The following is a 27446-nucleotide window of genomic DNA, read 5'->3' as shown; positions in this document are numbered from 1 at the left end:
ATTCCAGCTACCCTTTTCCTCCCACAAGCCTCCAGTCCCAGTCTGTCCCTGCCAGGCTCCTTGTCCCACTCTACACCCCCTCCACACCCCACCAGATCTGGCTTTTGTCCCCTCTGCACATGATTCAGGAAGCTTCCTCCTCCTTGCTGCCTGGACATCAGCAGTGATGAGGGTGGGGATGTTGAGAGCACAGGAGGCTCTCTGCTCACAGATTCCTTGCCCAGCCCTGGACCTGGCACAGCTTGGAGCATCCAGGAATTGCACTTGCAGAGAAAGTCTTGCTTAGCCCTCAGCAGATGGAATCTTTGGGGAAATAAGCTGTGAAGCTCTAGCAAGTCTTGACTGAGTTTAAGTGAACTGCAATTTTTCAAAGGCCTGGTTATTTGGCCAAATTTGGATTGCTTTTCCCCAGCCAAATATTCACTCATGCAGTCAATCATAAACTTCTAGCTCTGTTGCCTGGGTAGTCAAATTCTTAGGCCTGGTCTACACTAGAAAATGCGGTCAGATTAACAACATCCGTCAAGAGTGTGAAAAATCCACACCCCTGAGCAGCATAGTTAAGCCTACCTACATTCCTGTGGAGACAGCACTAAGGGCTAGTCTACACTGGCAACGTTAAAGCGCCGCTTTGGCAACGCTTTAACGTGGCTTGTGTAGTCACGGCAGAGCGCTGGGAGAAAGCTCTCCCAGCACTCTAAAAAACCCAGTCCACGAGGGGCATAGCTCCCAGTGCTGGTGCACCGTCTACACTGGCACTTTACAGGGCTGAAACTTGCTGTGCTCAGGGGTGTGTTTTTTTCAGACCCCTGAGAAAGCTGCTGCGCTCTAAAGTGCCAGTGTAGACAAGCCCTAAGTTGATGGAAGAATTCTTCTGCCAGCCTAGCTACCACCTCTAGGGGAAGTGGATTATCTGATCCCTGTCACTGGAGTAGGTGGCGTCTACACTGAAGGGCTCCAGCAATGCAGCTGTGCCAATGTAGCATTTCAAGTGTAGACAAGCCCTTACATCTGCCACGACCTTGTCGCCTGACCACTGCCGTGAACTGTTATTGTACAGGTAGAAATGATCCGGTAGCGGGGGTGGCAGGAGCTAAATTAGCCCATTCTTACTGGCTGTCCCCATTCAGGTGAGCGCTGGAGGATGCCTTGCAGCATTTGGAGGGCTCCAGAGGGGGAGTGCTCTGTTACGGCCTCGTTTGCTGCTTTCTCGGTGGCGCAGCGCCCCATGGGCGGAGGGGAGGAGATGCCAGCCTGGCTCCTGGCCCAGCAGTGGCACCCTGAAGGCACAGAGAAGGGAAGGAATCTGGGCTCGGCCCCTTACCCCTGGGCCTGGAGAGCAAGGGACGATCTACGACAGGATGGGAGGCGGGAGCCACAGGCCGCGCCCCGGTCTGCCAGGCTCCTCCCCCTCAGATCTCCCAGCCCAGCAGCCACCTTCCCCTGGAAGCCCCGCCCTCTTCCCCATGGTAACGCGCTAGGACCCCGCCGGGCTGCCGCGGGGTGCCTGCTCTCAGTGATCGATACGCCTCCCTCGCCTTCCTGGCCTAACAGGCTGTGGGGAAGCGGCCGGCGGAGCTCGGGGCAGCTCCGGGCGCGGGGTCCTGCCGAGGCCTGAACGTGGCAGCGGAAGGAGGAAGCGCCGGCCGCGAGCGCCGCCACCTCCCGGCATGAGGGGCTATGGCGGGGGGCTGGGCCGGCTTCTCCGAGCAGGAGCTGCGGAGGCTGCGGGGGCCGCACGCAGGTACCGGCCGGGGCGAGCGGGGGCCGGGTATCCCTGCCCCGGAAGCTGGGGGGAGGCACTTGCTGGTTCCCCGGGGCAGCTGCTCGGAGCCTGGCGTTGCCCCCCGCTGGGCGCGGAGCTGGGGTCGGGGCCCCGTCCGAGACCGGCCTCTCCTGGGACCTTGGGTCTGGCCCGAGCTCGCGGGGCGGGGCAGGGCAGCCGGAGCCCTGGGTCTGCCCGCGGCTAGCTCGACCGGGTGCTGACAGTCGCGGGGCTGGAGCCGGGCCCGCCTGGAGGGATCGGTCTCTCCTGACCCTGGGCACGAGCGGGGTCTGTGGCGATGCCCAGCCCTGGAGGGGTCTTGGCCAGCTCGCTCCGGAGGGGAAAGGCCCCTTTCGACCCCGAGCCCGGGAGGGTCGGTAACCGCTGGGACAGTGTCCCCAGGAGGCCGGTGGCTTTGCGCGCCGTGGCCAGTTTTAAATCAAGCGATTCTTTTGTCCTGAGCTTGGAACAGGGCTTAGCTTGGGGACGTGCTGCGGGCTGCGTTAGGCAGGGGCTCGGTGCGGGGGAGCGCAGTGGTTCCTTCCGACCTTCGAATGTGTGAATCTCTAGCTGGTTTCTTACATATATGTGGTGAAAGATTCTCCTTCTCTCCTCCTTCCCTTGTCTCATCTCATAGCTTTTACGACTACAAGGCACCATTATGATCATGTAGTCCAGGGGTTCTCAAACTGGGAGTCGTGAGGTTTGAATTGTCGCCCGGTGCATGGGTGGCAGTCTGAGCCAGCCCAGCTCCGCCCCATTCTGCCTCCAGCACCTCCAAAGGAAGGGCATCAAAATTGAAGTTTGCCCAGGGCACCGTTTTCCCTGAGGCTGGCCTTAGGACTGAGACAACATTAGAGGGCTTGATTGTTCAGCAGCTGAAGAGCTGCATTAAACCACAGAACAATCAGAACACTGGGATAGGCAAAAAAAAGTAATTCATAATTTAACAGTCAAGCACACAGGTGGGGCGGTGCTGGTGGGGGGCTTGTGCGGGCTATAGGCACCCCAAAATTTGCATTAGCCACCCTTCCCAGCACAAAGGTCAAGCGTTACACAGAGGTAAGGGTGGCATTGTATTGCATTGTTACCTTTAGTTCTGCACTGCTGCTGGTGGTGATGCTGCCTTCAGAGCTGGGCACCCAGCCAGCAGCTGCTGCTCTCCAGCCACCCAGCTCTGAAGGCAGCACCTGCTGCCGGCAGCACGGCAGAATTAAGGGTGTCAATGAGGCATGAGTAAGTTTGCTGTGAAAAGTGATATTTGTATGTATGTTAATAATACTTTTCACAGCTTCCCGGCTAGCTAGCTAGGAAGTTTGCCCTAGTAAATCTGCTGTGAAAGGTGATATTAACAAACATACAAATATAACTTCCCAGCAGACTTAGCACCAGTGCCACTCTTACTTCTGTGCTGCACCTGGTGGCGGCGCGGCTTTCAAAGCTGGGCAGCTCTGAAAGCAGTGCTGCTGCCAGCACCAGCGCAGAAGTGAGGGTGGCAATGGAGCACTAAAATCTGCCCCGAAAAGTGATATTGACAAAGTTGCTTCATGCCTCTCCCCCCAGTATTAAACAGTGACTATTTAAAAAAATAACTTTTTTGCTTATAATAATAATTTGATAAAAATGTGTTACTTTTTCTCACTGCTTTTAAATTAAAACTAAGTTCATTTTAAACAGTAGGGTTATATATTTAGCGTTTAAAATAGTGTTATAAATTAAAAACATATTTTTATATTTAAGGGGGGGTCTGCTCTTAGAAGCTTGCTGAGCGAAAGGGATCGCCAATACAAAAGGTTTGAGAACCACTGATCTAGTCTGACCAACTGCATTGTCCAGTTGCATCCAGTGATTCCTGCATCCAGCCCAACAACTTGTGGTTGAACCAGAACATGCCTTTTGGAAAGACCTGAAAGCTTGATTGAAAGATTTCAAGTGATGGAGAATTTACCACAGTTTTGAGTAATCCAGGAATTCTATCCAGCATCCAAGCTCCTGTATTTCACTGAAATAATCTGAACCTCTAGTATTAATACTATAGCAGCAAAACACTTTTACGTGCCTCTCTTAAAAGGGTTCTGTTTTTATTTTTACTATAAACAGATACATCTGAATCTTCTGATCAGCAGCGTCGACCCTTGTCTGTAAATAAGAGCCGTCAGCAGTTGCAACGAGAAAAAGCTCTTCAGCACCAATGTCAGAAACTGGGACTGCAGGATGGAGCAGCCTCGGTACCTCCAGAACAGCTGCTTTCTGTACCAAAACACAAGCCCTGTCTTCCTCAGCAGCCTCTGCCACCGCCTCCTCCATCCGCAATGGAGGATCAAAGGCAACATGACACCAGAGATCAACAGAATGCACAGGGACTTGAAAATCCTTGTAATGACAATGAAAAACACCAGGACCTCCCTGTAAAGATGGATTTCAAACTGGAGAAAAAGAGAGTGGAATTGTTAGTAAGTCTGTAAAATCAAGGGATTGGTTTTATTCCTTACTAATTCATCATTTTGTTGTACAATAAACTGAAACTTAATATTAAACTGTACTGCATTTTAGAATAAGAAGTCTTCTCCTTTGCTTCTTTCCTGCTGATCCTTTACTTGCTACCCTTTGTTCAGTTATAGCTCATGTAGAACAGAGTCCTGCAATCTTAAGGGCTAGTCTACACTGGCAACATTAAAGTGCTGCTGCAGCAGCCCTTTAACGTGGCTTGTGTAGTCATGGCAGAGCGCTGGGAGAGAGTTCTCCTACCGCTCTAAAAAAAAGCCACCTCCACGAGGGGCACGGCTCCCAGCACTGGGAATGCGGCTCCCAGCGCTGGTGCACTGTCTACACTTGCGCTTTACAGCGCTGAAACTTGTTGCACTCAGGGGTGTGTTTTTTCACTGAGCGAGAAAGTTGCAGCGCTGTAAAGTGCCAGTGTAGACAAGAACTAATTTGTGCAGATAGGAGTCCCGTTGTCTTCAGTAGACTCGGTGCAGGCCAGATTGCAGGATTAGGGACCTAAATTGTGAGGCGTCCAGGTCATGGGACTGTTGGGTGTTTTTTTTTTAGATTGTCTTTGAAGGGTTAAGCACATCTCTGTATACTATAGAAATAAACCAGAATCAACAAAGCTCGCATTTGGAAATGCATCTTTTTGTTTCTGTGTAACTTTTGCCCCTTTCAATAAATTGCTCTCCTGGTTTTCAAAACTTTCTATGGGCCCTCTTTTGATTTGGTGTGGGGGAGGATTTCAGTTGTTTAGTCTTCCCCCCCCCCCCCCCCCCCTTGGCTAAATTATGGCTGGCTAAATTATAGCCAGCTAACACAGCTTTAGATGTGGTAGACTCATCTTGATGGGGTTTTTCAATTGTGTTGAGCTAACATGATTGGAAAAAAACTATCCTTTTTACATCAAGAGAAGGCCGTGAAGTTAACTAGCTATGGGGTTCTCAAACTGAGGGTCGGGACCCCTCGGGGTCATGAGGTTATTACATGGGGGGTTGCGAGCTGTCAGCCTCCACCACAAACCCCGCATTTCTTCCATCATTTATAATGGTGTTAAATTAAAACCACATTTTTATATATTTATAAGGGGGGGTGTCACACTCAGAGGCTTGCTATGTGAAAGGGGTCACGAGTACAAAAGTTTGAGAACCACTGAACTAGCTATACACTGGTGTTGTCTTACTTGCTGACTCAGTCTCTGCCTCCTCTGTAATTACTCCTTGTTACTCTACGGTGCGGGGAGGGGGTGCGCCAGAGACATTTTTTCACTTGTGGTGTTGTCTGTCTTGAGCTGTGTTTCTCGCCAAACTACTGAATTACCTGTTCTTTTAAAAGTTGATCTTAAACCCTTCCTGTTCACTTCAGTGTAGTGTCTCAAAACCCATCCCAAATGTCCCTTTCCTACCTAACCACTCCTAATCTTCTGTTTTCTGCTTACTGTAACTAATAGAGCTGATCAAATAACTTACTGGATGAATTTCACAATTTTTTTTCAATAAATTAAGCCAGTATTTCTCTCTCTTCACCCAGTTTGTAGAGCTGGGTGAATAAATATTTGACTGCGTAGAAATTCCTGATATCAGCATAGTTTTCATGATTTCCTCATTCTAGTAATTAGACTGCCAGACTGTATACTTGTTGTCTTGTTTGTTGTAACTATTTTGCCCTTGTTTGTCTGAAGTTAATTCTGGGTACCCAGAGTAATAAGATCTTAGGCTCCAAAGTTGTTATAGTTAATGCTAAAAAGTATTGGAAACAAGAGATAAAACATCATGTTTTAGGGTTTGAGTTGATCTTTAACAATTAGGGGTTGGATGAGAGTATCACAGGGATCAAATTACCCCATAGGGGCCTAGAGTGGGGCTTTTTCCACCTTCCTCTGAACCGTCTGGACAGTAATTGCCATACTTGATCAGACGCATGCCCCATCTAGTCCACTATTCCATGTTGCTGTAAGCAGCTATGTGCAGTTTTAGTCAGGAAGTTCTCCTTCTCGCTGCTGTGGTACAGCACTGCATAAATGGCCAGGTTCCTTACGTGTATTTATTTTTCCTTTGTGTAAAAGACTGGATATCTGGCACAGCCTGTATTAAGGTGATTTTTGTTTCACATTTCAAAGTTTATTTTCCTGCATGCCTCCATACGCTCTGTTTCTTTTTCCATCAGCGAGAGTCCCAGTACTCAGTAGAATGTTCATTCTTCCACTATCTGTACGCATTTTGTAATGCTCCATGGCATGTATTCATTTAAAAAGTAAGCACATACTTCAGCAAAGCCATGGACAGGGTGGATTTGATTTAAATCACTAGTCAGGAAGACTCGATTTAGTCCATGGATTTCTACATAAAAGTGCATTCTCGTTAGCTGTTATAACCTTAATACATGTTCTTCACAACTCAGAGATAGATGCAGGTTTCATTTTTAGAAGGTACACTCTATACAGTTTTAAACAGTGATTTATTTTTAAAACTTTTCAGATTAGTTTTACAGCTATATCAGAAAATGAATGATTGGTTATTTTATTTACCAAAGGTAATTGAAGCAGGTATTTATGAAGTCGTTGGGAGGTGAACTATCTCCAATTCAACAGGTTAATCATTAATATTTGGAGGATTTTCTTGCCAGGCTGTATAAGGAGGAGAACATCACCAGACAGACATTTAAATTGTTTTATTTAACTAAAACAACAACTTTAAGTACTCTGGATTTTTTTCAACAGCAAACATGTAATATTTTAACAGAAACAAGCATATGAATTTTTTAATTTAGTTAAACATTCAAGTTTTTTAAAATCAGGTTTGTTTTTGTAAAATTGCTTTTAACTAAAATAATTAAATGAAATATTTTAAAAAAACCCAAAATTAAATCACCTATGTCAGCCAGGGCAACATGAGAAACTTAAAATATTGGCTTCTGCAGCTAACTCGGTCGTCTTCACCTTCATTTTCCTGTTTGTTCATAATCTGGAAAAGAAAAACAAGCTTTCCTGCTTTTTCAGGTCCCAAACAGTTTCTCAGTTTGGAATGAATTAGTCCAAAGGAAGAAAATATTCTTTCTACACTGGCAGAAGAAGCTACTGCTGTAAAAAGTGAGATTATCACTTCAACAGTCTCTGAATCCAAGTGCTTAAGTGACTTCTACCAGTTCACTGGTGTGACTTTTTTTAAAACCTCATCAGCAAACATATATTTCTCTAATGGTTCTTATTTCAAACTGGGTCTCTTTTACGGCCTGCTGCCATTATAGGTTTTCCCTTCTAGTGAGAGAATGGTATGGTAGATCTCAAATCAATGAAGGCTACACTCAGAAAGACCTCAAGACTTCTGGAATATGCTGCTCAAACAGTTTCACTTCTGTTTCTACTACCTGTCCCTCCCTTCTCACATTTATTTCCAGACTTTTCCTTGTTCAGATGTATTCCGCCCTCAACACTCTTCTATTCATTGAACTCTTTGAAACTTTGCACTTTTAGAGAGAGGTAAGAGATTGACTCTGTGTGCGCAAATTTGCAGAGGGACTGTAGGGTTGAGGTCTGTTATTTCTCACCTCTAATTTAAAAACACTTTTTGTTGTTAACAAAAGCATGTTACCTCTGGAGACACGAATCCACAGTTTGACAACTGCAAAACTAAGCATCTCTGATTGTATCTTCTAGACTGAGCACTGAATCCCATTGGGTAGATAGAAAGATTAACCTAAATAATCTATACAGAATCCTGTGGAACCCCATAAAATTGGGTCCCTAATCCATGAACTATTGGAACTCATTTACAAAACTTTTCTTAAAGATTACATGCATATATTGTCTCATAGTATAGAATTAGAATTTATAATCCCTATTCCATGATGAGATATCTTTGAGCAGTAATGTATCTTAATTAAAACTATCTTTAGGTAGGTTTTTTGAGGAAAAAACCTTTTTCAAAAAAATCTGTTTTTTTTTTTATCTTTTTAAAAAAATTATTGATTTTTATCCACCCTGGCCATGGACAGTGCTATTTCTGACTGACAGGGCCAAACTATCCCACTCAGCTCACGCTATAGCTAATCTGTTGGTTGCTGCCCAGCAGCCACCAGTGCAGCCCCAGCTACTATGTATATTCCATTGGAACATTCCCACTTCAAATAACATCACCGTGTTCTAGCATCACAATGGTTTGAAAAAATTTCTTCCTTCTCTTTAGCTATCAAGTAACTTCTGATGTTTTATTCTGGGGTGGATTGATTTACATCACAGCAATTTAAATCACCAAGTGGAAATCCTCAATTTCAATCATCAACTTTAATCAACGTTTTCATTTGTACTTCAGTTATTTTCTCAATAAAGGTGCATTCTCGATGGTTGATATAACCATTAAAACATGTTGATTTACAACTAAATAGAACCTTTACACGCTAGTTTGGTACATCTCTTTGCTACCTAGGAGCATATACTGTACCTGTATATATTTATTTAGACAATTGTATAGCTTACTATTTTCAGATTCTTATTAACTGTATCTTCTTTGTATGTTAGAAAATGGTGAATGATATGTTGCGCATTTACTAGATAATTAACTTTTTGCTCATGATTTGTGTCAAGCTGCATTGGGGGGGTAACTGGAATTTAATTAAACACACAAAACCGCATATAAAATTTTTATTAAACAAAATAACATGGAATGTTTTGGATACATAAACTGCTCTGATCAAAACATGTTTCACATTTACAACTAAATTAGAATACGTTCAGGCCTTAACCTATTTTATATTAAATTCAGATTTAATTTTTAAAAAGGTTTGTTTGTAAAAAGAAAACCTTACTATAATTTAAATAAAATCAGACACCCAATTTAAATACAAAAATAGTTTTTTTAAATTAAAAAACAATCATTTTTATCCTCCATTGTATTCCTTGCTCATGGAAGAGCAGACATATTACGCATTAAATTATGGGGAGAGGATTGTTACTGAGATCCCTTTGAAAAGGTGATGGATGAAACCACCACAACAACTAACATAATGTGACTTAGGTAGGGAAAAATGGCTTTTGGCCACCAACAGCCACATCCAAAGACTGGCATTCATCTAATCCAATTAGGATGAATTTCTATAATACCATAAAACATTTCTCTGCCCAGGATTTTAGAGATGGGATGGAGTGTGTATGATTTCTAGTGAAAATCACCGTTTGTGAACAGTATATGCTCATTTTAGTTAAAAACATGGAATTCTAATGTAGAAAAGAACTAACCCCACATTCTTTGTTCATAAGAAACCCTGGTTTGTTTGGATTTTTTTTTTTTTTTTAAGAGCAAACGTGTTGAGTATCTCCTGAAGCTAATAACCCTTCTTCCTGGTCAGTCTTCCTTCCTAATTCCCACAGAACCAAGGTGTTGAGCTGCCCTTGGATTCTTGGAAACCCTTAATGGGTACTCTAACAAACTAAACACAAGGACAAGGAGTATGACTGCTGTTTTGGGTGGGGAGGAAAGAAATGAACTCTCGTTTAACCCTGTTGCTTTGTCAATGCCCAGGCAGGAGAAATCTCGTTGGGAGGTTCTCCAGCAGGAACAGCGGCTGATGGAAGAGAAGAATAAACGCAAGAAGGCGCTCCTGGCCAAAGCCATTGCTGAAAGGTGATGAGGGCATTCTACATTCTAATTCCATACCTAGGGAAGGGGGGTGTTTATTGTCTATGATAAGTTACTAAGTTTTAGCAAATCCATCTTGTCCCGCTTTCCTCTGCACTAACGGCTTTTTTTGTGCAAATCAGCAACAGTACATGATACTCACATTTTATTCCAAATTGTGTGGTGACTACGAAGCTTTTTTTATGTGGATTGCATTTCTGAAGACGCAGCTTCTTCTGCAGACTGATAATTCCTGTTACAACTTTGCAGAGTGAATCTGATGTTCTTGAACAGATCAGTGATTGAGCATTTCATATGGTGGTTTGTGTACAGTGATTAGAGCAGGGGACAGGGAGTCAGGACTCCTGGGTTCTAGTCCCAGCTCTGCCAGTGACTTGTTATGAGACATTTAGGAAGTTACTTAGTCTGTTTGTTCCCTCACCTATAAAATGGGAATATTATCTTTTTCTCAGAAGTCTGGAGAGACTTAATTCATTAAGGTGTGTAGTTTAAAGTGCTTTGAGATTCTCTGATGAAAGGATCTCTGTTAAAAACATCTTAATATTAATGAAAAATGCAGCAAGTTGAGTCTGATAGAAGAGGACAACTAGCTGTGCTAAGTTCAGACTGAATACACACTGTGATAGAAAAGTGTTGGTATTAAGTGAGAGACCTTTAATGCTAAGTCAAGAAGGAGTGTAGAGATGAACGAAGCAGCAGTGACTAATAGGTTTCAGAGTATAGGACTAGAAAATACAAGAATTGGGTGAGTGAAATAGAGAAGACTAGAAGATATAGTTGATGGGGCTAATATGTAGTTTGGAAAAAGTGGATGAGCTAAAAGCGCTTATTAGTCTGCTGGCACAAGGGCGAAAGATAGGGCTGGGTTGACATTTAGTTGTGGGAATATCAGGATAAGTCTCTGTTACCGTTGAACGCAAAGGAATTGATAATATAAGGGGCATTTGGAGGTGGTATGTATCTGGACATAGGTGGTGTGAAAAAAGTATTGGTTACAGGACCAGTTGCTGCTAGAATTGGTGAATTGATTAAAAAGGTGACAGTGGTTTGCTAATGCTGGTCAGTCAGAAGACTGGAGATTTTAAGATACCTATGGCTATTTTATGGAATATCAAATCTGTGTTTGACAAGCGTGGTGCACGAATCCGATGGGTGGGGGTAGCGTGGCCTAGTATGAGATCTCATTGAAAATGAGCTGAGGTGCTTGGATCTGAACATGCTTCCTGTAGATTGTTTTAGTTCTTGAAAACTTACAAATGTAATAAACAGAGTTGAAAGAGATTATGTAGGGCTTGATTGAAATCTTTCATATTTGATGTGAATCTTTCCATTGACTTCATTGGGCTTTGGATCAGGCCTATAGAGAGTAATCCTACAAAATGGAAATAACCACGTTAGGTGACCCAGTCCCTTTTTGGCTCCTGCTATCTGGGATTCTTTGAGAGGGGAAAGTTGCAGGACAATGTGCCCTTTTCCTTTCTAGCAGTTTCCTGTGTTCTTACGCTTAAAGTTACTTAATTTCAGAGAGTGAATTTTCCAAGTGAAGGAATACAATCCATTTTGGGCACTTTTGATTGCAGTCATTACATAATTTTGTTTCAGACTGTTAATAGCAGGCACTTTAGATCCCCATAGATATGGGAAGAGAAATCAAGAGTCTTAAACTATGAAAGAGAAACCTTTGAGCAACTACTAATGAGCTGATGAGGCTGTAATTGAAACACAACATGTCTCTTGTGTAGGATGCTTCTAAAGAGAGAGAAAATTTGCGTCGTGTTTTTTCAGATCCAAAAGAACTCAGGCTGAAACAGTGAAACTAAAGCGGATCCAAAAAGAGCTGCAGGCTCTGGATGACATGGTGTCTGCTGACATTGGAATCTTAAGGAACCGAATCGATCAGGCCAGCATGGACTATTCGTTTGCTCGGTAAGCGATTAACAGACAGAGCAGCGAGTGCTCTTGGGAAAATGTGTAAGAACATAAGAATGGCCATACTGGGTCAGACCAAAGGTCCATCCAGCCCAGTATCCTGTCTACCGACAGTGGTCAATGCCAGGTGCCCCAGAGGGAGTGAACCTAACAGGTAATGATCAAGTGATCTCTCTCCTGCCATCCGTCTCCACTCTCTGACAAACAGAGGCTAGGGACACCATTCCTCACCCATCCTGGCTAATAGTCATTAATGGACAACCTCCATGAATTTATCTAGTTCTCTTTTAAACCCTGTTATAGTCCTAGCCTTCACAACCTCCTCAGGCAAGGAGTTCCACAGGTTGACTGTGCTCTGTGTGAAGAAGAACTTCCTTTTATTTGTTTTAAACCTGCTGTCCATTAATTTCATTTGGTGGCCCCTTGTTCTTATATTATGGGAATAAGTAAATAACTTTTCCTTATTCACTTTCTCCACACCACTCATGATTTTATATACCTCTATCATATCCCCCCTTAGTCTCCTCTTTTCCAAGCTGAAAAGTCCTAGCCTCTTTAATCTCTCCTCATATGGGACCCGTTCCAAAGCCCTAATCGTTATAGTTGCCCTTCTCTGCAGTTTCCTTTTACTGAAGAAAGGCTGAGGGGAGTCATGTCACTTTAGTCATGTGCATTAAAAAAGACAATGCCAGGTGTATTTTAATAAGTTTTACTATACAGTGGTTTCTCTTAAGATCACAATGGCCTAAACAGAAGCTTGCAACTGATTGAAAAGTTTCCTGACGGAAAACTTTACTTGCCATCTTCCCCCCCTTTCATCGTACATACATGCTGGGCCATTATGGTAGGGTTGCACATAAGCACTACTGTGTTACAGGGTTTCATTGCTGGCTTTTTTTCCTGGGAAAAGAGCAGTTTTAAAAAAAGAACCAAACACATGTAATGTATTACATCAACTCTGTAAACAAAAGTCCTGAGTCAGGAAAGCACCCTAATTCAGGACAGCACTTAAATTCTATTGAAATCTGTGGGACTTGCATGCTTGCCTAAAGCTAAGCATGTACGTAAGTGCTTTCTTAAATTGGGACCAAATGTAGGTCAGTTTCAGACTTCAAGGTTTTCAATGTCTCTTTCCATCATCTGAGGTTTTTTTATTACTATTATTATTACTACTACTACAAGGGAGTGCAACTCTGATTCCCTTTTGCAGCATCCTTCAGCATGCAAAATTAATCTGAGTGCCTCATTAGTATAGGGTAAACCGCAACATGAGTATGTAAATATAAGCATGTTTATACAGGCATTTAATAAAATGGAAATGTTTGGTTGTGGTTTTTAGTTCACTATCCAACGTGTAGACATTGTAGTTTTCCTTGTGATTTTTGCTGTGCATTGACCACAGGCCAATAAACATGGTGATTAGCTTTTAAATGAATACCAGTGGTATCTAAGAACTGAGGATAGCTATTGACTATTATCATTTAAAATGGCAGAGACTGGCTGACCTTATGTAGTTCCACTATTTTAGGATATTCTTTAAAAATCTCAGTTTCAGATCTATGCCAGAGAAGACTTTTCAGTGCCAGTGTGTTTGTAGGATTTGCTCAGAGAGATTTCAGAAATCATGAAACATTTAGACATGTTATCATAAAACATTACACCCATTTGAACTCTGCATTTTAAATTCTCAGTGGTAGGAAAAAATCATACAGAATTTTTACAGGAAACTGTATTTAGGTAACAAAGATGGGAAAAGGAAGGTTAGTAAGGAAAGAAGGCAAAGCTTTAAAAATATGCCTAATGAGTTTGCTGTGTTTTGTATAATCAGTTTTTCATGGTTTGGAAAGTAGAGTTACACATGGATTTTCAGTGTTGTAGAATATACCACCCACCATTAAAAGTTTTCATTTACCTAACAAGCAATGTCTTTCTGAGCAATTATTGAAGTTTTGCCTTATATTTTAAGGCTAAATGCCAAATTAGTTTAACCTGCCAAGAAGTGCAATATTTATAGTCCTAATTGCATAGTTGGACATCTGACTGTTATAAAATGGAATATTTATAAATATTCCAATGCAAAAAAACTATGTGAATGCAGGTTTAGTTTTAGTTGGACAGATGTTTCCACAGTAAGCTTAATTTTGTTTCTTACATGTATGCTTCGTGTCTGAGTCCTTCATTACATAGTCTCTGTGGCTCATTATGTGATCGCTGTGACTCCTTTGTGACAGAAAGAGCAGTGGGTATTTTAGGGGCCCTGTGGACATGGCTTTGTCATTGACTGCCAGGGATAGAGCTCCAGCTGGGGGCAGAATCCTGCAGTTATTTCTTACTGGAATATACTCTGAAAGAATTCCTGTTCCATTTTGTTCTGCTTCCTCAAACAAAAGGACCACTGTGTCCCTCTATTGCTTGGTAGTGAGACACCTGAATATGGCTTTATGAAGCAGCTCTTTGTTTTTACAGGCACCTTTGTGATACTATATTGGTGGATGCTCTCTGTCACAAGGTGCAGTACGGCTGTGCGTATGATCCACAGCCTGCCTCCCTCCCCTCTCAGCCAGCCTGTGGTATCCTTCTGCTAGTTAAGTCCTTCCACTGTTATGTTGCCCCATAAAATCTTTGTAATTGTTGCTTTACATTAGAAAGTTTGTCATGTCAGAATGTAGGAACTGCTAAGTGTTCATGCTGATGATACAATTATTTCTACACTGGTGGCTCTGCAAAAGCTGTGGTCGTTATATAGTGTCGTGTGCTGTGCCCATCTGGACTGCTAGTGACATAGGTGTATGTTTCTTTGAATGAGCAGGAAAGTACACTTTTAGAAAAGACTGAAGTAGCAACGTAACTACTTCATTAATTACATAGAAATTATATCTGTTGGATTGTTGATCTGTTTAACAATAAAATGAATATGAATCGCTTTGGTATCTTTCTGAATAGTTAATTTTCCATTGGAATATATGGAGCAATTACTAGTGGTGGTTTCTTTCAGCATGCTGGAGATGAATCTCATACAAAAATCAACAAAATTGTTTGCCACCTGTGTATTTCAGACAAGGGAATTTACTCCTAGAATGCAGCAGCAGTGGAAACTAACGGAGTGGACTTTCTTCTGTTGGCACATTCTCCTTTCCGTCCTTTGCTTTATAATTGTTGAGCAATGTTGCTGTGTGCTATTAAATAGCTGGCATTGTCCGCTCCAGAGGAGAATGCCTTTCAGTGACTGATCAAGTATTCATCCATGTGTGTAACTTGTAAAGCACTTTGGGATTCTTCTGAATGAATAACACCCAAAAAATTATTTTTGCAGGAAGCGCTATGATAAGGCAGAGTCAGAGTACATAGCAGCAAAGCTAGATTTCCAACAGAAGACTGAGATCAAGGAACGTCTCACAGAGCATCTATGCACTATCATACAGCAGAATGAGCTCCGTAAAGCCAAGAAGCTGGAAGAGTTAATGAAGCAGCTGGAAGTGGAGGCAGATGAAGAAAATCTGGAACTTGAGATTGAGGTGGAGCAGATGCTGCAGCTCCAGGAGGCAGAAGCAGGGAGACAGGCTTCCCAGTCTCGGAATCTGTCTCGGACTGCTGAGGAAAATGCAGCTCCACGTGCTACAGTGGAGGAGAATGAACATGCTGGTGCTGCTTCTGAACAGTTAGCGGAGCAGCCTGGAAATTCCTGTAGCAAGTCACTTTCAAATATGGGTAGCCAAAATCAATCAGTAAACACTACTCGGGATGAAACCCTAGCTCGCTCTGATACATTACTATTGTATGCAGATAGGGTAGCATCTGATGGATGATATACTTGATTTACTGCATGCTATAGGTTACCCCAAGGCTTCTCCAGTGTCAGTAACACATCCCTCTTACGTTGCCTCTATTTTTAATTTGATTAAAATAATCAATTTTTAGTGACCTGTCAGAATCTTCCATTCTGGGTCACCTGTCTGTCCTGTTTTGTATTTTTAGGTCCATTCATCCCCAGATTTGCTCACTATTTATGGAGCTTTCTGAGACTGGGGCTTGCTAGGAAGGAGTACTAAGAAGTCGGCAGCAATGTTTGTCTGTAGGCTGGGCTTGTGTGAGACTGAAGATTCCCAGCTAACTATTGCCGACATCAAACCAAGAAAGGGAGGTGCTTGTTTTCTTGAGAGGGTGTCATAAAAGATTAGGTTTGATTACCGAGGTGTTCTTTTCCTCATGTACGGTGATAGGACATTTCCAATGTGTCCACAAATTTCCTTTGCAAATTTCTTTTAATTGTGTAAAACCTGGCTAGGTTTCAGAGACATCCTTGGATATGGGAGCTGATACTTTATTCTGTAGAGAATTATAAACAGATTTAGATTTGTATGTTGCTATAAAGACCAAGTTGGCTGTAATCTTTCCTATTTATAACGGGTGTCTATTTTTTACAAATTATTGTAAAAAATTTGCAATATCTGGTCTTTGGAGTCTGATTTGTGAAATTACGGCATCAAATGTGTTACAAAAGTATCAATATATGGTAGAAAGGAGGTGGTTATAGCCAAAAACCGTACACTAGAGATCTGTCTGGTATTGAGGCAAATGCGGTTACAAATATTTGTCTCATTTTCAGTAACATCATAGCTGCCTTAAATCTGAGAAATCAAACTGGTGTAGATAAAATAATGAATAACCCCAAAAGTAAATGGGAACTAAGCCTTTCCATACATTATGTAATGTTCAGTAAATTAAAGTTAACAATTTCCTTGTCCTAAGGGTGGGTGTATATAACCCCAGTAGAACCTTGTTAATTTGCCCAATTATTGTTTTCAAAAGGATTTTAAAAAAATCATTCCAGATGGGGAAAGACAAAGGAATACAATTTTGGTTTTGTGATGACCTCTTGGAGTGGGGTGGTTTGCAGAGGGGCTGTGATGCAACCATGAACCAGACAGCAATTTTCATATCTTCTCTGCTACACAGTCTGCAGCTTTCTTTCACTATGGACATTTTAACTGTTTCTCTTAGACTGAATGTTTGTACGTCACAGTTTGACAATCACCGGAGTGACCCCACCAAACGCGATTATGAGGGTTCAATTATCTATTCAGTCTTTGAAAACCATCACACTTTATTCACAATTTTTATTGTAAAAATAAATTAATGTATCTTCTATGTGGCTTGTTTACTTTCAGTTATAGTATTTGGTGTTCAAGAGACGGGACGTGAGTAGGTTCTGAATAATCATGTAGCAATCTTGAAAGATATACCCTTTGACAGCCTTCCTCTATATGCAACCAGCACCCCAAAGATAGTGCTTCCAAACAAAAAAGTGTGTAAAATAGCCTTGGAGAGCTGTATCCCATAACATGGAACTCCAGCTAACTGCAAGCTGGAGGTGCTCTAGGAAACATCTTCGTCACAGTGGCTGCAGTGAGCATCTTCTGGGGGAAACGGTCTCAAGAGAAGTTCTCCCACACACATTCCACAGTTACTGTCTGTCTGATGGATGGTTTATAAAACTGGAAATTCAAAACCCACCTTTGTTATATTAGATAGGAAATATTGTATACGGGGCACTGCATGGCAACACAGTACTATGGGAATCCTATTACTTTCCTGGACAGAGCGTAGAGATCCACCTGTGTTCTCCAGAATTAGGATTGGACACATTCATTCATGCTGCAGTTATGAATTGGCTTGTGACTGTGGCTGATGGTGACAGCTGACAAAACTGGAGACCAGCAAGCTCAATAAAAGCATTTGGCAGGTGCTTGGAAAAGGATATAGTGCTTAATTCAACACCCAGGCCTGCTGTCCCAAACCCTTGGGCTATATTATACATTTTGCTACTTCAACTGCAAAAAGGCCCTGGCTGGAGCACTGACAGGTAGTTGAAATAGCGAGAGAGGGACAAGCCACAAGTTTTAGTTAAGATTGTACCTCTGGTCTACATAGTGTGAATGTTATGGGCAGATAGTTTGGAGGGGGAAAAAAGTTTAAATGTGTCCCCAAAATTGCTTAATCCTGCTGATCGGCTCCCAGCTTCAATGTGAATTGATCCTCATCCAATCGGAGCAGAAACAACAGCATCTCCCTGAAATTATCTAATTGCACAATGGTAATAATGAATAACAAATGCCCACAGTGAACACACAGTGTGAGCATCTGATAGGCAGAAATGTGTCTGTGAAATGATCATCCAATAATTGCAACAAAGTGAACACTTCAAAACAAAAAGAAAAGGAGTACTTGTGGCACCTTAGAGACTAACCAATTTATTTGAGCATGAGCTTTCGTGAGCTACAGCTCACTTCATCAGATGTATACCGTGGAAACTGCAGCAGACTTTATATACACACAGAGAATATGAAACAATACCTCCTCCCACCCCACTGTCCTGCTGGTAATAGCTTATCTAAAGTGATCAACAGGTGGGCCATTTCCAGCACAAATCCAGGTTTTCTCACCCTCCACCCCCCCACACAAATTCACTCTCCTGCTGGTGCTAGCCCATCCAAAGTGACAACTCTTTACATAATCAAGTCGGGCTATTTCCTGCATAGATCCAGGTTTTCTCACATCCCCCCCACCCCCATACACACACAAACTCACTCTCCTGCTGGTAATAGCTCATCTAAACTGACCACTCTCCAAGTTTAAATCCAAGTTAAACCAGAACATCGGGGGGGGGGGGTAGGAAAAAACAAGAGGAAACAGGCTACCTTGCATAATGACTTAGCCACTCCCAGTCTCTATTTAAGCCTAAATTAATAGTATCCAATTTGCAAATGAATTCCAATTCAGCAGTTTCTCGCTGGAGTCTGGATTTGAAGTTTTTTTGTTTTAAGATAGCGACCTTCATGTCTGTGATTGCGTGACCAGAGAGATTGAAGTGTTCTCCGACTGATTTATGAATGTTATAATTCTTGACATCTGATTTGTGTCCATTTATTCTTTTACGTAGAGACTGTCCAGTTTGACCAATGTACATGGCAGAGGGGCATTGCTGGCACATGATGGCATATATCACATTGGTGGATGTGCAGGTGAACGAGCCTCTGATAGTGTGGCTGATGTTATTAGGCCCTGTGATGGTGTCCCCTGAATAGATATGTGGGCACAATTGGAAACGGGCTTTGTTGCAAGGATAAGTTCCTGGGTTAGTGGTTCTGTTGTGTGGTATGTGGTTGTTGGTGAGTATTTGCTTCAGGTTGCGGGGCTGTCTGTAGGCAAGGACTGGCCTGTCTCCCAAGACTTGTGAGAGTGTTGGGTCATCCTTTAGGATAGGTTGTAGATCCTTAATAATGCGTTGGAGGGGTTTTAGTTGGGGGCTGAAGGTGACCACTAGTGGCGTTCTGTTATTTTCTTTGTTAGGCCTGTCCTGTAGTAGGTAACTTCTGGGAACTCTTCTGGCTCTATCAATCTGTTTCTTTACTTCTGCAGGTGGGTATTGTAGTTGTAAGAAAGCTTGACAGAGATCTTGTAGGTGTTTGTCTCTGTCTGAGGGGTTGGAGCAAATGCGGTTGTATCGCAGAGCTTGGCTGTAGACGATGGATCGTGTGGTGTGGTCAGGGTGAAAGCTGGAGGCATGCAGGTAGGAATAGCGGTCAGTAGGTTTCCGGTATAGGGTGGTGTTTATGTGGCCATTGTTTATTAGCACTGTAGTGTCCAGGAAGTGGATCTCTTGTGTAGACTGGACCAGGCTGAGGTTGGTGGTGGGATGGAAATTGTTGAAATCATGGTGGAATTCCTCAAGGGCTTCTTTTCCATGGGTCCAGATGATGAAGATGTCATCAATATAGCGCAAGTAGAGTAGGGGCTTTAGGGGACGAGAGCGAGACTAACACGGCTGTTCCTCTGAAACCTGTCACTTCAAAACAGAAACTGGGGGCAAGATGTATCAATTTAGCAGATTTTCAAGAGTAGCTAAGAGATCTAAAGCACAAGTCCTATTAAAAAGAAAAGGAGGATTTGTGGCACCTTAGAGACTAACCAATTTATTTGAGCATAAGCTTTCGTGAGCTACAGCTCACTTCATCGGAGTGAAGCTCACGAAAGCTTATGCTCAAATAAATTGGTTTGTCTCTAAGGTGCCACAAGTACTCCTTTTCTTTTTGTGAATACAGACTAACATGGCTGCTGCTCTGAAACCTGTCCTATTAAAAGACATTCCTTGGCATGAACAATCTTATATCCAGCGGAAACATCTGAAAAACAGCGCCCACAAAGCAACCCAAACGTAATGCTGAGGACTTTTACTGTGTCAGAGAGTAGAGTGTTCTGAATCAGCAGTGCCAATTTCTGTAATATGGGGGTTTTCTTTGCTGGTCCCTCCCTTCCCCCCCATCTAACTTCTGACCAAGTCTAGCTCTGTTTAGCTTCTGAGATTGCAAACTGAAGTTGTCTGGCTAGAAGCCATAAGAAGATATTAAATGCAAATGGATAACATTTGATCATTTTTCTCTGCAGGAAAGAGTTAAATTTATTTTTTCTCTTGCTTGCAAAGCTCTTCTCTGACAAGTGATATAAAACACTACAATTGTGTCATTTCCACTTCAGCCTGACACAGCTTGAGTAAGTTCACAAATATTTTGATGGGTGCCAGTCTGACAGTTTTTAATTCTCCCCATGCAGGAATTAAGCAGTCCAATCATAACAATATGTACGTTGGTCAGAAGTGCCAAGAGATTGTTTGGGGGAACTAAAGAGTTTTCTCCTCAAAGGAAATAGAACAATTGAAATCAAGCAAAAGCTACTCTTAGCTTCATAATTAGAGTCCTACCAAATTCAGGGTCCATAATGGTCAATTTTACAGCCATAGGATTTGAAAATTAGTCAATTTCATGTTTTCAGATGATGTGTTGAAACCATGAGGGTCCTGACTCAAAAGGTGGTCATGGGGGTGTTGCAAAGCTGTTGTAGGGGGAGTTGTGGATTGCCACCCTCACTTCTCTGCTGGGCTCTGAAGGCAGCAGCCCTGGAGCTTCCTTCAGCCACAGGAGGTTCCTGGAGATGGAGGTGGCTCTGATCTCCCCCATGCTGCTAGGAGCGCTGCAGTTGGAGACTCCTAACTGCTAGTTCCAGCTGGACTGGGGAGGGACAGGACTTGCTCTTCTGCATGGCTGTGACTGGGGGGAGATCAGACCCACCTCTGGGTACCTACCTTGACTGCAGAATGTTGCCGGAGGTGGAAGTGGGTCTGATCTCCCCCGTGCTGCTGGGAGCACACCAGCCAAGGGAGGTATTTGGAGGTGGGTCTGATTTCCTCCCAAGTGCTGCCGTGCAAGGGAAGAGTCCTGACCCTCCCCAGCCCCAAGGGCACTAGCAGCTAGAGCCGGGGGCACAGTAGGAGCCCAAAGCTGGGGTGCCCCCAGCCCTGCCCCTGTCCTCCCCTCCCATAACTAGATTTCATAGGGTAGGTCTGATTTCATGGTCCGAGACACATTTTTCACAGTTGTGAATTTGGTAGGGACCTATTCATAGTATTTAATACATTTCACAGCATTCAGTCTACTCCATTGTGGAGTGAACTGATGAGCATTATGAGTGTTATAGCATGGTAGTAGTAGAATGGATTTCTTCAGAATTCTGAAGTTTTTGTGGGTAGATTAGTAATGGATGTGCTGATTTCTCAATCACGGTGTTGTGTAAAGATCTGCCTTTGGGAGTTCAACCCAGGGTTGAGCACATCTTAGTGAAAGATGGGGGGAGGGTAGCAATTTACAATATCTTAGGGTTTTATTTAATATTTCATCCCAAAGCACTTTACAGCCAAATATCACTTGACCTATTTGTGATGCTGGCAGACCACGTGCCAGCTCATACCAAGGTCCCAGGGTCTCAACTGGACATGGACAAATGCATAGCTGGAACCAGTCTGGCTCCCCTGTGTGTTTGTATTGTTAAAATAGTTATTAGAGTTATAACAATGTGTTTAGATTTTATGAAATGCTTGTAAGTTGCTGCATGCATTAATCTCACCTAGAACATCTGTATCTCATGTTGTCAGGTAATATGAGTGTTTATACCTGTAAATCACCAGACAGGAAAGAAGCATTAATGAGTGTGAAATACTAGTTTCCAACAGGAAGTGTTATCTCCTGCCTAACGAAAAAGGCCCATCAACACCGAACGAATGATTGTGGAACATCAGAGGACAAAAGGCTAATGCAGTCCAAGGATGCATCAGGCGAGGTATTTCCAGTAGAGACAGGGAAGTGTTAATACCATTATACAAGGCATTGGTGAGACCTCATCTGGAATACTGTGTGCAGTTCTGGTCTCCCATGTTTGAAAAAGATTAAGTCAAACTGGAACAGGTGCAGAGAAGGGCTACTAGGATGATCAGAGGAATGGAAAACCTACCTTATGAGAGGAGACTCAAAGAGCTTGGCTTGTTTAGCCGAACCAAAAGAAGGCTGAGGGGAGATGTGATTGTTCTGTATAAATACATCAGAGGGACAAACACCAGGGAGGGAGAGGAGTTATTTAAGTGCCAAGAACACAAGAACTAATGGCTATTGTCAAGGTTCCTCCCCCACTCTGAACTCTAGGGTACAGATGTGGGGACCTGCATGAAAACCTCCTAAGCTTACTTTTACCAGCTTAGGTTAAAACTTCCCCAAGGTACAAATTAATCTTATCTTTTGTCCTTGGAATAACCACTGCCACCATCAAACTCTAACTGGGTTTACTGGGAAACGTAGTTTGGACACGTCTTTCCCCCCAAAATCCTCCCAACCCTTGCACCCCACTTCCTGGGAAAGGTTTGGTAAAAAATCCTCACCAATTTGCATAGGTGACCTCACAGACCCAAACCCTTGGATCTGAGAACAATGAAAAAGCATTCAGTTTTCTTACAAGAAGACTTTTAATAGAAATAGAAGTAAATAGGAGTAAAGGAATCACCCCTGTAAAATCAGGATGGTAGGTACCTTACAGGGTAATTAGATTCAAAACATAGAGAATCCCTCTAGGCAATACCTTAAATTACAAAAAAGACACACAGACAGAAATAGTCATTCTATTCAGCACAATTCTTTTCTCAGCCATTTAAAGAAATCATAATCTAACGTATACCTAGTTAGATTACTTACTAAAAGTTCTAAGACTCCATTCCTGTTCTATCCCTGGCAAAGCAGCATACCGACAGACACAGACCCTTTGTTTCTCTCCCTCCTCCCAGCTTTTGAAAGTATCTTGTCTCCTCATTGGTCATTTTGGTCAGGTGCCAGCGAGGTTACCTTTAGCTTCTTAACCCTTTACAGGTGAAAGGATTTTTCCTCTGGGCAGGAGGGATTTTAAAGGGGTTTCCCCTTCCCTTTACATTTATGACAGCTATAAACTGGCCATCAACAAGTTTAGGCTTGAAATTGGGTGAAAGTTTCTAACCCTCAGAGGAGTGAAGTTCTGGAACAGCCTTCCAAGGGGAGCAGTGGGAGCAAAAACTCTATCTGGCTTCAAGACTTAACTTGATAAGTTTATGGAGGGGATGTTGTGATGGGACTGCCTATGATGGCATGTGGCCTGTTGGTGACTGCCAGTAAGAAAAATGCCAAATTGCTGGAGACAGGACACTAGATGGGGCGGGCTCTGAGTTACTACAGAGAATTCTTTCCCAGATAGCCCACGTGCTCAGGGGCTAACTGATCACTATATTTGGGGCCAGGAAGGAATTTTCCCCCGCATCAGATCGGCAGAGACCCTGGGGGGTTTTCACCTTCCTCTACAACATGGGGCATGGGTCACTAGTAGGTTTAAACTAGTGTAAATGGTGAATTCTCTGTAATTGAAGTCTTTAAATCATGATTTGAGGACATCAGTAACTCAGCCAGAGGTTAGGGATCTATTTCAGGAATAGGTGAAGTTCTCTGGCCTGCAATGTGCATGAGGTCAGACTAGATGATCATGATAGTCTCTTCTGACCTTAAAGTCTATGAGTCTAAAAGACTTTGTTGATTGCTCCCCTCACCCAAAAAGAGGAGACTTGCAAGTGAATTCCTCCCAGTAGCTGAATTTGCAACTCAAAGCAGAAGAGGGAAAGGAATAAAAATCCCTAACAAGGAGGAACTGTATCTTTTATGCTGCTTGGACTCTGAGGGGCAGGCATTACTAAGCACAAACAACAGAACCCCAGTGCTTTGGCTGGGTTAGCCCTAAAGGACAACTAGAGCTTTGCACATTATAGAAGCTTCTATTACTTTTTGAAATCATAGAAGATTAGGGGTGGAAGAGACTTCAGGAGGTCATCTAGTCCACCCCTCTGCTCAAAGCAGGACCAACTCCAAATAAATCATCCCAGCCAGGGCTTTGTCAAGATGGGCCTTCAAAACCTCTAAGGATGGAGATTCCACCACCTCCCTAGGTAACCCATTCCAGTGCTTCACCACCCTCCTAGTGAAATAGTGTTTCCTAATATCCAACTGAGACCTCCCCCACTGCAACTTGAGATCACTGCTCCTCGTTCTGTCATCTGCCACCACTGAGAACAGCCTAGCTCCATCTTCTTTGGAACCCTTCTTGAGGTAGTTGAAGGCTGCTATCAAATCCCTCCTCACTCTTCTCTTATGCAGACTGAATAAGACCAATTCCCTCAGCCTCTCCTCGTAAGTCATTTGCCCCAGCCTTCTAATCATTTTCATTGCCCTCTGCTGGACTCTCCAATTTGTCCACATCCTTTCTGTAGTGGGGGGCACAAAACTACACACAGTACTACACATGTGGCCTCACTAGTGCCGAACAGAGGGGAATAATCATTTCCCTCGATCTGCTGGCAATGCTACTAATGCAGTCCAATATGCCATTAGCCTTCTTGACAACAAGGGCACACTGTTGACTCATATCCAGCTTCTCGTCCACTGTAATCACCAGGTCCTTTTCTGTAGAACTGTCACTTAGCTAGTCAGTCCCCAGCCTGTAGCAGTGCTTGGGATTCTTCCTTCCTAAGTGTAGAACTCTGCACTTGTCCTTGTTGAACCTCATCAGAATTCTTTTGGCCCAATCCTCCAATTTGTCTAGGTCACTCTGGACCCTATCCCTACCCTCCAGCATATCTACCTCTCCCCCCAGCTTAGTGTCATCCGTGAATTTGCTGAGTTCCCAATCCATCCCATTATTCAGATTGTTAATGAAAATGTTGAACAAAACTGGCCCCAGGACAGACCCCCTGGGGCACTCCGCTTGATACTGGCTGCCAACTAGACATCGAGCCATTGATCACTGCCCATTGAGCCCAACGATCTAGCCAGCTTTCTATCCACCTTATAGTCCATTCATCTAATCCATACTTTTTCAACTTGCTGGCAAGTATACTGTGGGAGACTGTATCAAAAGCTTTGCTAAAGTCAAGATATATCATAACCATCGCTTTCCCCTATATCCCCAGAGCCGGTTATCTCATCATAGAAGGCAGTCAGGTTAGTCAGATATGACTTGCCCTTGGTGAATCCATTTAGACTGTTCCTGATCACCTTCCTCTCCTCCAACTGCTTCAAAATGGATTCCTTGAGGACCTGCTCCATGATTTTTCCCGGGGACTGTGGTGAGGCTGACCGAGCTGTAGTTCTCCAGATTCTCCTTTTTCCCTTTTTAAAAGAAATTTAAGATTGGAACTCATTTGTGTGTGTGTGTATGTTTACCTGCTTTAATCTTGTATGTAACTCTTATTTCCTTTTTCTCGTTAATGAATCTTCAGATAGTTTATTATAGGATTAGTTACAAGCGTTGGCTTTGGTGTGAGATCTGAGGTGCAATTGACCTGGGGTAAATGGCTGGTCGTTTGGAACTGACAGTAACCTGAATATTGCTGTGATCTTGGGTGTAAGGGACCATCTATCACAAACGCAGGTTTGCCTGGGTGGCAAGACAGATCGGAGTGTCCAAGGGAACTGTCTGTGGCTCCATGTTAAGGCTTGAGGAGTTCACACTTGGTAGTCGGTAGGTGAAATCTAAGTACGGAACTCACAGCCAGTTTGGGGGTTTGTGCCCTGCTTCTTAACAGTCTCCCTGGAGGTTGGTGTTCTGGAGCCCTGCAGGACAGCTAGCAGCCACTTCTGCACAGCCTGCCCACAGCACACAACAATTTAGGGGCTGAAGCGCAAAAGAATGTCACATCCAAATGAAACAGCCGAGGGAATGTAAGGAAGCAGAATATAATTTCCTCAGCCAAAATGGGGTCAAGGACATTGGTGCTAACCTACCTCCCCCTATGCCAAAGAATCTGGTTCCAGTGGTCAAGATCAGAACAAAACATGGCACCTCCAGCAGAACAGTACCATCCGAAATCATCTGGCATAGGATTCTTGGCATAGAGTCCAAAAATAATTAGTTAATTGACTGGTCCAATATTGATCAAATATTGTCAAATAATATAAAAAATGGCCAGATATTTTAAAGCACTTATTTATTAGAACAATAACAAAAAAAAGCGTAAGACTTTATGGCCTAGGTTTAGCTTTATGTAGTTTTTTTATGCCTAATTACAAAAAACAGGTTACTTTGAACTCAGGAAAATGTGAAACACAATGAAATAAAGTTCTAAAAAGTGAAAGAATGGCTCCATGATGTGATCAAAAAGGTAAGCTACTGCCTACATCAGGGTATTCTTACTGGAATATTTGACTGTAGTCAAATAATAGGCAGTCACTTGACTGGCTTGCAAAACCTAATCTGTAGTATTGTTTCGGTTCTGATTCAGGGAGAGGAATGCTACTCACTATATAACCAATAAAACTCCCTACTGTGTGCTGGGTTTTTGTCTGGCTCCCATCTGATTACTGATTCAGCAGATCCCTGCCTAGTTTATGAGACCTGAAGAGCTCTTAGCCCCAGGCGACTGTCTCAAAAAAGATTTAAGTTCTACAAGAAGATAAACTTCTTTCTAATATTTTCCAAAATACAAGGCTATCCTTTCTGTGAAGCTTTTCCACATCCTCAGGAGTAATAAAGGGAAAACAAAAGGAGGTCAGACTAGGTGATCATGATGGTCCCTTCTGGCCTATAAGTGTGGAGAGCGCACACCAGCTAGATGTGGTGTGTGATGCAGCCAGCAGCAATAAAATGGCTATTTTAGGCCTCCAGCTGCTTGTGTCTGCAAATGTAAAAGGGACACGTCCAAAGAAAAGCATGCTGGGAAAGGTGCCTACAAGAAGAGGATCAGTAGCCACAAAGGAACAGAACCTCAGCTATTGGACACCTCACGTCCATCAATGAAACCAATGAGAGTTAGGCACCTAAATATCTTTGAGGATCTGGGCCCAAGCAGTCACAAAACAAACTGCTTTAACAGTAAGCAGCAGGGCAATGTCAGTCTACCTGCAGTGCTGGAATACCCTTTCTCCTTCATCTCCTGCTTGGTCCAATAGAGCCTACATCCTAAGACCTGTTTGTTCCCTAAACCTTATGAGAAGGAATTGGGTTAAAAGGGATTTAATGTGGATTAAGGATTTGTGGGGGATTCTTGTTTAATTCTGACTGGGTTATCAGGTCTTTATTATCTATCTAAGGTACTTATCTGCACTCCAATAGTGTAGTACCGAAGCGCCTCACAATCTTTAGGGTGTTTATTCTGACAATACCCTTCCATTGCCACTACCCATTGAAGTCTACTCGCGCTCTTTAGTTTCCAGAGCGTCAGTTGCTAATCTGGGACCTTTCAC

General features: G+C 43.0%; 1 protein-coding gene across 3 annotated transcripts; it reads left to right on the top strand.

Annotated features, from left to right (window-relative positions):
- The first annotated feature begins 1477 nt into the window (after nucleotides 1–1477).
- On the top strand, nucleotides 1478–16962 carry GORAB (golgin, RAB6 interacting). Of its 3 annotated transcripts, XM_048861438.2 has the most exons (5): nucleotides 1478–1744; nucleotides 3866–4214; nucleotides 9769–9870; nucleotides 11671–11811; nucleotides 15128–16962. In XM_048861438.2, the coding sequence occupies exons 1-5, from the start codon at nucleotides 1681–1683 to the stop codon at nucleotides 15618–15620; spliced, it is 1149 nt and encodes a 382-aa protein (XP_048717395.1). In that variant the 5' UTR covers nucleotides 1478–1680; the 3' UTR covers nucleotides 15621–16962. The 3 variants fall into 3 exon arrangements, with proteins under 3 accessions (XP_048717395.1, XP_048717399.1, XP_048717398.1); XM_048861442.2 differs by lacking the exon at nucleotides 15128–16962 and having other exon boundaries at nucleotides 1485–1744; nucleotides 11671–11815; XM_048861441.2 differs by lacking the exon at nucleotides 1478–1744 and having other exon boundaries at nucleotides 4082–4218.
- The last annotated feature ends 10484 nt before the right edge of the window (nucleotides 16963–27446 follow it).

This window comes from Caretta caretta, chromosome 8 (genome assembly GCF_965140235.1).
Source record: "Caretta caretta isolate rCarCar2 chromosome 8, rCarCar1.hap1, whole genome shotgun sequence".
Classification (NCBI taxonomy): domain Eukaryota; kingdom Metazoa; phylum Chordata; order Testudines; family Cheloniidae; genus Caretta; species Caretta caretta.
This window is presented reverse-complemented; position numbering and strand designations above follow the sequence as displayed.